Source organism: Phacochoerus africanus, chromosome 10 (genome assembly GCF_016906955.1).
Source record: "Phacochoerus africanus isolate WHEZ1 chromosome 10, ROS_Pafr_v1, whole genome shotgun sequence".
Classification (NCBI taxonomy): Eukaryota; Metazoa; Chordata; class Mammalia; order Artiodactyla; family Suidae; genus Phacochoerus; species Phacochoerus africanus.
Window position 1 is genome coordinate 131,732,628 of NC_062553.1, and position 9,909 is coordinate 131,742,536.

At 39.2% G+C, this 9,909-nt stretch overlaps 1 protein-coding gene across 6 annotated transcripts in view; it reads left to right on the forward strand.

Moving 5' to 3' along the window:
- Positions 1–7,345, forward strand: part of KLHL8 (kelch like family member 8) — a 57,999-nt gene extending 50,654 nt beyond the window's left edge. For all 6 annotated transcript variants that reach the window (XM_047798912.1, XM_047798914.1, XM_047798913.1 and 3 more), the window contains 2 exons: positions 6,033–6,234; positions 6,452–7,345. In XM_047798912.1, the coding sequence (XP_047654868.1) occupies positions 6,033–6,234; positions 6,452–6,575 (326 nt within the window). In that variant the 3' untranslated portion in view covers positions 6,576–7,345. The remainder of the gene's footprint in view (positions 1–6,032; positions 6,235–6,451) is intronic.
- The last annotated feature ends 2,564 nt before the right edge of the window (positions 7,346–9,909 follow it).

Consider the following 9,909-nt stretch of genomic DNA (forward strand, 5'->3'; position numbering starts at 1 on the left):
TTTTGGATTATTGTGTCTTTGTTGTCATTTGCTTTTAGGTATTTTTTACTTTCCTCTTTGATTTCTTTGGTTGTTTAGTAGCATGTTGTTTAGTCTCCAGGTGTGTGGGTTTTTTTTTTTTCCTGTTTTTTTCTTGTTGTTGATTTCCAGTTATATAGTAATGTGGTTGGAGAAGATGCTTGATAGACCTCAGTTTTCTTAAATTTACCAAGGCTTGATGTGTGGCCCAGAATGTGATCTATCCTAGAGAATGTTCTGTGCGCCCCTGAGAAGAATGTGTATTCCTGCTGCTTTGGACAGAATGTTCTATAAATATCTATTAAGTCCATCTGGTCTAATAGATCATTTAAGGCCTGTGTTTCCTTTTTGATTTCCTGTCCATTGCTATAAGTGAGAGTGTTAAAGTCCCCCACTATTATTGTTACTATTTGTCCTTTTAAAGTTGTTAGCAGTTGCCTTATATTTTGAGGTGATCCTGTGATGGGTACATATATATTTACAATTTTTATATCTTCTTGAATTGATCCTTTGATCATTATGTACTGTCCTTCTTTGTCTCTGATAATAGCCTTTATTTTAAGGTCGATTTTGTCTGATACAAGTATTGCTACTTCAGCTTTCTTTTGATTTCCGTTTGCATGGAATATTTTCTTCCATCCTCTCACTTTGAGTATGTATGTGTCCCTAGAACTGAAGTGGGTTTCTTGAAGACAGCATGTATATAGGTTTTGTTTTTGTATCCATTGAGCCAATCTCTCTGTCTTTTGGTTGGGGCATTTAGTCCATTTACATTCAAGGTAATTGTTGAAATGTATGTTCTTACTGCCATTTTATTAACTGTTTGGGATTTGGTTTTGTTGGTCTTTTTTCTTCCTTTCTTTTGTTCTCTTGTGGTTTGATGACTATCTTTAGTGTTGTGTTTGGATTGCATTTTCTTATTTGTGTGTGTATCTATTGTAGATTTTTGGTTTACAGTTACCATGAAGTTTTAATATAGGAGTCTATATATGTGTATACAAGGTTAAAATTGTTGGTCTCTTAATTGCAAGTGCATCTCCAGTGTCCTGCATTTGTACCCTCTTCTTTCCATGATTTCTGGATTTGGTAGCATATTTGTATGTGAATGATTTCCTACCTTTACTACATGTATGTCTTTACAGGTGAGCCTTGTCATTTGTAACATTTTTGTTTCTAGTTGTGGCCTTTTCATTTCCACCTAGAAAAGTTCCTTTAGTATTTGTCGTAGAGCTGGTTTAGTGTTGCTGAATTCTCTTAGCTTTTGCTTGTCTATAAAGCTTTTGATTTCTCCTTCAAATCTGAATGAGAGCCTTGCTGGGTAGAGTATTCTTGGTTGGAGGTTTTTTCATTACTTTAAATATATTGTGCCACGCCCTTCTGGCCTGCAGAGTTTCTGCCGAAAAATCTGATAACCTTATTGGGGTTCCGTTGTATGTTACTTGGTTCTTTTCCCTAGCTGCTTTCAGAATTTTCTCTTTGTCTTTAATTTTGGTCAGTTTGATTAATATGTGTGGGTGTTCCTCCTTGGGTTTATTTTATATGGTACTCACTGTGCTTCCTGGATTTGAGGGAGTGATTCCTTTCCCATGCTAGGGAAGTTTTTGGCTATTTCTTCAAATATTTTCTCTGGCCCTTTCTCTCTCTCTTCTCCTTCTGGCACCCCTATGATATGGATGTTGGTGCATTTAACGTTGTCCCAGAGTTCTCTTAGACTGTTTTCATTTCTTTTCAGTCTTTTTTCTGTTCTTCATCAGTGATTTCCACTAGTTTGTCCTCCATCTTTCTTATTCATTCTTCTGCCTCTTATCTTCTGCTGTTGGTTGCTTCTAGTGAATTTTTTATTTCAATTATTGTATTTTTTTATCTCTGCTTAATCCTTAAATCTTCTATTTCTTTGCTTATTGTTTCTTATAGTTTATCTTTACCTGCAATTTATTCCCAAGATCTTCAATCATCTTTACTATCATCAGTCTAAAGTCTTTTTCATGGAAGTTAGTAATCTCCAAATCACTTAGCTCCTTTTCTGGGCTTTTTCTCTTTCAGGCTTTATTTGAGTCACAATTCTCTGCCTTTTCATTTCGTATAGATTTTTGGATGTGGTTGTAGATTCTTTTGCTTCTGATGTCTGCCCCCCTTGTGGCTGAAGTTGGTACAGGGACTTGCTGCAGGCTTTCTGATGGGAAGGACTGGTGCCTGCCCACTGGTAGGTAGAGCTGATTCTTAATCCTCTGTTGGGTGGGGCTTTGTCTCTGGGTGACATTAGAGGTGGCTGTGTGCCTGGGGGGTCTTTAGGCAGCCTGCTTACTGATGGGTAGGGCTGTGTTCCCACCTGGATTGTTGTTTGGGCTGGAGCTTCTCAGCCCTGAGGGTGGGACCAGATTTTCCCAAAACGGCCACATCTAGAGGAGCACACACTGATGATTTTTCCAGAGACCTTTGCCTCTGATGTCCTCCCCCTACAGCGAGGCACGGTCACCCCCTGTTTTCCCAGGAGATCCTCCAAGAACTGCAAACGGTCTGACCCAGATTCCTGTGGAGTATCTGCTTTGCCCTAGGACCCAGTGCACATGAAAGCCTGTGTGCTCCTTTCAAGAATGGAGTCTGTTTCCCCCAGTCACGTGGAGCTCCTGCGCACAAGCCTCACTGGCCCTCAGTACCAAATGCTCTGGGGGGGGTCCTCCTCCTCCCACCAGTGCCAGATTCTCAAGCATGGGAATGACATGGGGCTCAGAACTCTCACTCCCATGGGTGGACCTCTGTGATACAATTACTTTCCAGTCTGTGGACTGCCTACCGGCAGGTATGGGATTGCTTATATCACATAATTGCCCCTCCTATCATCTTGATGGGGCCTTCTCTTTGTCTTCTGGGATAGGCTGTCTTTTTTGATAGTTGGAAGTCATTTGGTTGAAGGTTGTTCAGCAGTTGGTTGTAATTTTGTTGCTTTTATGAGAGAAGGTGAGCTCCAGTCCTTGTACTCTGCCCTCTTAATCCCATCTGCATTTGGATTCTTAACCCAGTGGGCCCATGGCAGGAACTCCAAAACTTAGATTTCTTGATAAGAGAGTAGAATATTGTTAGCGTTTAAACATTTGCAAGTAATAGAAATGATATTGACTATTTCAGTGCTTATGTATATTAAAGAAGAGAAATAACATAATTCTCCTTTTCAGTTTTACCTGATCATCACAGTAGATCTTTGAGGTAGCCAGAGACTGAGAGAGGAATAGTTTACTCATAACCACATGCCTAATCAAGTTGGCAGAGCTGAAACTTGAAGGAGGATCTGTGAGAACCCGGAGTTCTTACTGTACACCATTGCTTCCTCTCACAGCTCCCTATCTAGTGTTGTCGTTGACCTGTGTTGTATGTCTAATAGAGGTATCGTTGTTTCTGTTACTTCTTAAAACTTCTGGGCCCTTATAGATAGAACAGACATGGTAAAGATAAGACTGATTCAGGCTGAACCGTGGGGGAAAGGAAACACTTTCGGTTATTCAACTCCTACTTAAAGCAGGTACAACTGATTTGAATAAGAAAACTTTGAAGGTAATTGTATGTACAGGAAACTGTTGCATCCTGCGTTTTCCTCTGCTTTGAGTTTTTTATTCAAGATTTTTATGCATTACCTACGAAAATGATAAGGAGTCAGTGAAAAAGAGGGCCTGTATTAAAAACTAATCTTCTACATTAGCATTGGCAATAATTAAAACTAAAGCTTTTGTGTCTAGCACAGGGAACTATATCTAATCACTTGTGTTGGAACACAGTGGAGGATAATAAGAAAAAGAATGTATGTATATGTGTAACTGGGTCGCTTTGCTGTACAGCAGAAATTAACAAAACATTGTAAATCAACTATGATAAATTTTTTTAACATTAAAGCCTTTGTTATGAAAAAACGCTTTATATCGTAGTATGGTGGTAATGATGCTACTGTATACATTCGTTAAAATTCATTGAGTTATGCACTAAATCAGTGAATTTTACCTGTTGATTTAATAAAATTAAACCCATTAGAGAAGTTGATTTTGTTGACTTTTTTTTTAACTGACTATGTTTCTAAATAGACCAATCATCATATCAACACTTCCTGTCCTCTGTAAAACTGGCTTAGTCACATGGGAGAGAGCTCTTACTCATGTAGACTGAGATGGAACCTAAAAAGGGACACATTCACCTTTTTTTAATTTATTTACTCAATGAATTTATTACATCTGAAGTTATACAATGATCATCACAATCCAACTTTATAGGATTTCCATCCCACAATCCAGGCACATCCCCCCACCCCCCACACTGTCTCCTCCGGAGACCATAAATTTTTCCATGTCTGTGAGTCAGCATCTGTTCTGCAAAGAAGTTCCGTCTGTCCTTTTTTCAGATTCCACATGTCAGTGAAAGGATTTGATGTTGGTGTCTCATTGTATGGCTGACTTCACTTAGCATGATAGTTTCTAGGTCCATCCATGTTGCTAAAAATGCTGGTATTTCTTTCCTTTTAATGGCTGAGTAATATTCCATTGTGTATATGTACCACATCTTCTGGATCCACTCCTCTGTCAATGGACATTTAGGTGGTTTCCCTGTCTTGGCTATTGCAAATAGTGCTGCAATGAACATCGGAGTGCATGTGTCTTTTCGAGTCATGGTTTTCTCTGAATAGATGCCCAGGAGTGGGATTGCTGGATCAAATGGTAGTTCTATTTTTAGTTTTCTGAGGCATCTCCATACTGGTTTCCACAGTGGTTGCACCCATTTACAATCCCACCAAGAGTGTACTACGGTTCCTTTTTCTCTACCCCCTCTCCAGCACTTATTGTTTGTAGACTTTTGGATGATGGCCATTCTGGCTGGTGTAAGGTGGTACCTCATCGTGGTTTTGATTTGCATTTCTCTAATGATGAGTGATGTTGAACATCTTTTTATGTGTTTTTTGGCCACCTGTATGTCTTCTTTGGAGAATTGTCTGTTTAGATCTTCTGCCCATTTTTTGACAGTAATGTTTGTTTTTTTGGTATGGAGCTGCAGAGGGTGTTTATAAGTTTTGGAGAGTAATCCGTTGTCAGTTGATTCATTTGCAAATATTTTCTCCCATTCTGTGAGTTGTCTTTTTGTTTAGGGTTTTCTTTGCTGTGTAGATAGTCTTAAGTTTAAGTCCCATTTGTTTATTTTTGCTTTTACTGTCATCACTCTAGGAGGTGGATCTGAGAAGGTGTTGCTGTGGTTTATGTCAGAGAGATACATTGACTTTTAAAGGAAAGAGCACTGTTAAAATAACAGTCTCTGTGTTTAACCCCCAGGAACATAGTAAGGAACATTGTTAGGACATCCTACGGCAGGACAGTCAGCCTCTAGAGTATGTAGCATGAAGATAGAGTTTGGGGAGTCCCCTGGTACCCTAGTAGTTAAGGATTCAGACTTGTCATTGCTGTGGCTCGAGCTTGATCCCTGGCTTGGGAACTTCTGCATGCCATGGGGTGTGGCCAAAAAAAAGGATGATGTAGTTTTGGCAAAATGCTAGGAATTCAGTCATTGTCCACCATCTCTAATTATGATGGCAATTACAATACTAAGGGAAATAGTTGAAAAACTTTAATTTATATCTAAATCAGTCAAATGATTAATTCTCTTCTCAAGCCCTCTACTGTCTAAAAATCTAATATGTACATGTACACACAAAGAGAAGGAATCTCAGTACTATCTTGTTTTCCTTTAGGAGACTAAGGAAAAATTATATGAATATCTTTAGGGTTTTTTTTTTTTCCTAAATTATCTGCTTGAGTATAGGGCTTCCAGTTTTTCTTACTTTAAGATTTTAATCCTAGTATTGAAGAAAATGCAGTTTAAATTATCTCGAATTGTAGAAAATGTATAATAGGAGTTGGTAGTAGTGATAGATAGGGTTTTTTTAAATGTTTTGAAAAGATTGGTTTGTAAAAGCTATTGAATTGAGGTTTAATGGTTAATTTCTGTGAACTCTAACGGTGTTTTTAAAATCTTTCTTTATATAGGTGGCTTTGATGATAATTCCCCTCTGAGTTCAGTTGAGCGGTATGACCCTCGAAGCAACAAGTGGGATTATGTAGCAGCCCTTACCACTCCCAGGGGTGGAGTGGGGATCGCAACAGTGATGGGCAAAATCTTTGCAGTTGGTGGCCATAATGGCAATGCATACTTAAATACAGTAGAAGCATTTGATCCAGTGCTGAATAGGTACTTTCTATGTTTCCTTTATGCCTTGATGAAATCTTGCCATAACAGATTACTCCGAGTGCTAAAGTGCTGCTAGATAGAGTTAATGGAAAACTTCTGGGCTATCTTGCTGTCTTTCAAAACCAGTCCATCCATGATAGGGAGTTTTTGTTTTGCCTTGAGTAAAGTAAATCATGATTTGTTTTAAGGTAACATTCTTCCTCCTCTGTCTTTTCAGGTGGGAGCTTGTTGGATCTGTGTCTCACTGCAGAGCTGGAGCAGGTGTAGCTGTGTGTGCCTGTTTAACGAGCCAAATTCGAGATGTAGGTCACGGATCCAGTAATGTGGTTGACTGTATGTGACTCGAGTTCCAGCTGCCAACAATTTAGTCCTATCCGGTGGGCAAGAGAGACAACCAGGATTTTGTAATGGCCACCTTTGAACAGTTTTAACTCCTACTAGAGTCTTACTTAAATCCGGGCTGCTGTATTGTGACTAAGTGCAACATTTGGAATGGTAGCTGCAGAATGACTAGGAATAAAGTTAAAGCTGGTACTTCCCACTTCAGCAAATAATGAAGTAGGGAAGGGAGATAGTCTAACCTGACACCATACCTCCTCCTCCAAAAAAAAGTTTAAATAGTGCCAAAACCTTGAGATTCCTTTTTTAAAAAAATGTGGATGAAACAAAATGTAAAATGAAGTCATTTGCTGAGCTTTACCTTTCACCTAAGGGAGTTAATCCTAGGCCATGGACTTTCCCTAGAAAGGAGATTCCAAGCTATTCATCAACACAAGGATGTCAAGACACATAACAGACCTGCTTCATTTGAAGATCATTTTTACTTGGTGCTGATGAATTTATGCCTTGCTTTTTTCTAGGTGATTTTTCAATTTCTTGGGTATTTACAGAAGTAGAAAAAATGTTTCATCTTTCTGACTGCCCTTTGGCTGCATTTTCAGAAGCTTATAGGAATGCTTATAAGAAGCCCCTAATTTCACTTTGAATTGTTAGGACATCAGAAGACCTAACTGAACTAATTCCATCTGAATGAATCTACACTTTTATTTTCTTCATTTCATGCAAAAAAGATTTGTTTAAAAAAAAAAAAAATGGAGTTCCTGTCGTGGCTCAGTGTTTAATGAATCCAACTAGGAACCATGAGGTTGCAAATTCGATCCCTGACCTTGCTCAGTGGGTTAAGGATCTGGTGTTGCTGTGACTGTGGCGTAGGCTGGAGGCTACAGCTCCAATTAGACCCCTAGCCTGGGAACCTCCATATGCCGCAGGTGCAGTCCTGGAAAAAAACAGAAAAAAAAATTTTTCATAAAAGGCAAAAAGTGAACCAGAGAAGATATTAAGGGGAGAAGGCGTTAGAGTCGACATTATTCTAATGCCCAGTTAAGACACCTTGAAAGGGATTGCTGTCCATTACATGACTCCCTAATGAGGGGACTCCAAAAATATGTTTAACACTTCTTTAATTTAATCATTTCATTTTGAACCCAAGATTTATTATCTTTCTGTTTTTCTATTTGCCACCATCATAGTTTTTCTAACTGTACAGAATCTGGACTTATTTATTATCAGAAAACGAATGCGTTTTTACGAAGACCCTTTGTGGACTGTAGTCTCCTGGATAGTTCACGTCCAGCATTACCAATAAAAGATACTGTAGAAACAGAGAAAGACTGAAACTAATGTTTTTTCCTGTGGTATTTAATTTTCTCCAGTTTCTTTATTGAATAAATAGGAAATACTTCTTTACATTAATTCAAAGCCAGGATATTGACACATCTCCTGATCTAACAGCTCATCATGGTTTTACCAGCATTATAGTGGCCTATTCATTTTATGTATATATTTTTATAAATATTTATGAAGATATTAAAATATGCTATTTTGTATTTGTAGTGCAGTTTGGTACCTCTTGTCCAGGCCGTCCTAAATTTTCCTTTAGTCATGCCTTAGAGTTTCGTGTTGTTTACTGCTGGTCAGTCATCTGGTTGACAAGGAAGCGGGGACAGTGAAGAACGCGGCCCTGCCCATTAGCTCTGGATTCATTGCCTGTTAGCTGTGAGGACGGTCATTAGTGAATAGCAAACTGGGCTTGTCCGTGCAGCCAGGCAAAAACCCACAGTGTGAGAGCCAGTGCCTTGGGTACATTAGATCAAAAAGAGAAAAGAAAAAAAAAATTGTAAGACGGCTTAGGTAAAGGTCTTTCATTCTTCCATGCTTATTGCAACATTATTCATTATTCACAATAGTCAAGATATGCAAACAACCTAAGTGATCTATCCACAGATTAACTGATAAAGAAAATGATACAGACATACAATGGAATATTATTCAACCTTATGAGGGAAGAAAGTTCTGTCACGTACAACGTGGATGGACCTGGAGGGCATTATGCTATATGAAGTAAGCCGGATACAAGAAAGACAGCTGTTACGTGATTCCACTTACATGAGGAATCGAAAATAGCCAAACTCTAGAGACAGAGAATACCACTGTGGTTTCCAGGGCTTGGAAGCGAAAGGAAATGGGGAGTTCTTCAAGGTGTGTCATTTCAGTTAGGATAGAGGAATATGTTCTAGAGATGTGCTGTCCAGCGCAGTACCTACGGCTAACAGTATGATATTGGACACTTAAAACTTTGTGAAGAGGGTAGATGTCATCATAGGTGTTTCACAACCAAACCAAACCAAACCAGCTTCAAAAAACAAAAACACCTCTGGTTGATGTATATGTATCTATTTTCTCTTATGTGTTTTGATGACATCACAGGTATGTTCGTATGTCCAAACTCATTAAACTGTATATACCAAAAAATAAAAAATAAAGGTGTTTCATGAAGCAGATATGGAATTCCCTGGTGACCTAGTAGTTAAGGATTTGGCATTGTCACTGCTGTGGCTCGGGTTACTGCTGTGGCTCAGGTTTGATCCCTGGCCCAGGAACTTCCGCATGCTGTGGGCACGACCAGAAAAGAAAAAATGTTCACAGATTATGCCTTTTTTTTTTTTTTTGTCTTTTTGCTATTTCTTGGGCTCCACAGCGTGTGGAGGTTTCCAGGCTAGGCATCGAATTGGAGCTGCAGCCACCAGCCTACGCCACAGCCACAGCAACGTGAGATCTCAGCTGCATCTGCAACCCACACCACAGCTCACGGCAATGCCAGATCCTTAACCCACTGAGCAAGGCCAGGGATCGAACCCGCAACCTCATGGTTCCTAGTCGGGTTTTTAGCCACTGAGCCACAACGGGAACTCCCTATGCCATTTTTTGTTATCAGCTTGCGTGCAAGTCCATAAGTCATGGCTGGATCTAAACCACTGTTCCCTTGTGCAATTGTTAGCATATTGCAGTCAATCCCAAAGGCATTTAATGCTGTAGCACTCACTGGATTCACTACAACTGGATGGATGTGGAAAATAAGGGTCAAAACCTGGCTTTAACTATTTCTCATGTCTAATGGAGTTCTTGTCTTATAATTCTTGTCTTCTGCAGTTACTAGTGTGTTCTATTTATTTTTGTGGGGGGGGATCTTGATCTTACTGTTTTTGAGATTGTTTAAAATGTTTTTTTCTTGAACATATTTCTGCTTTGTCATGGGTATAGAATTTAGGAGCATGGTGATGTTACTTAGGTTACTGGTTTTTTCTCTACGGGAGTCATCTGACGTACTGAGTTGGT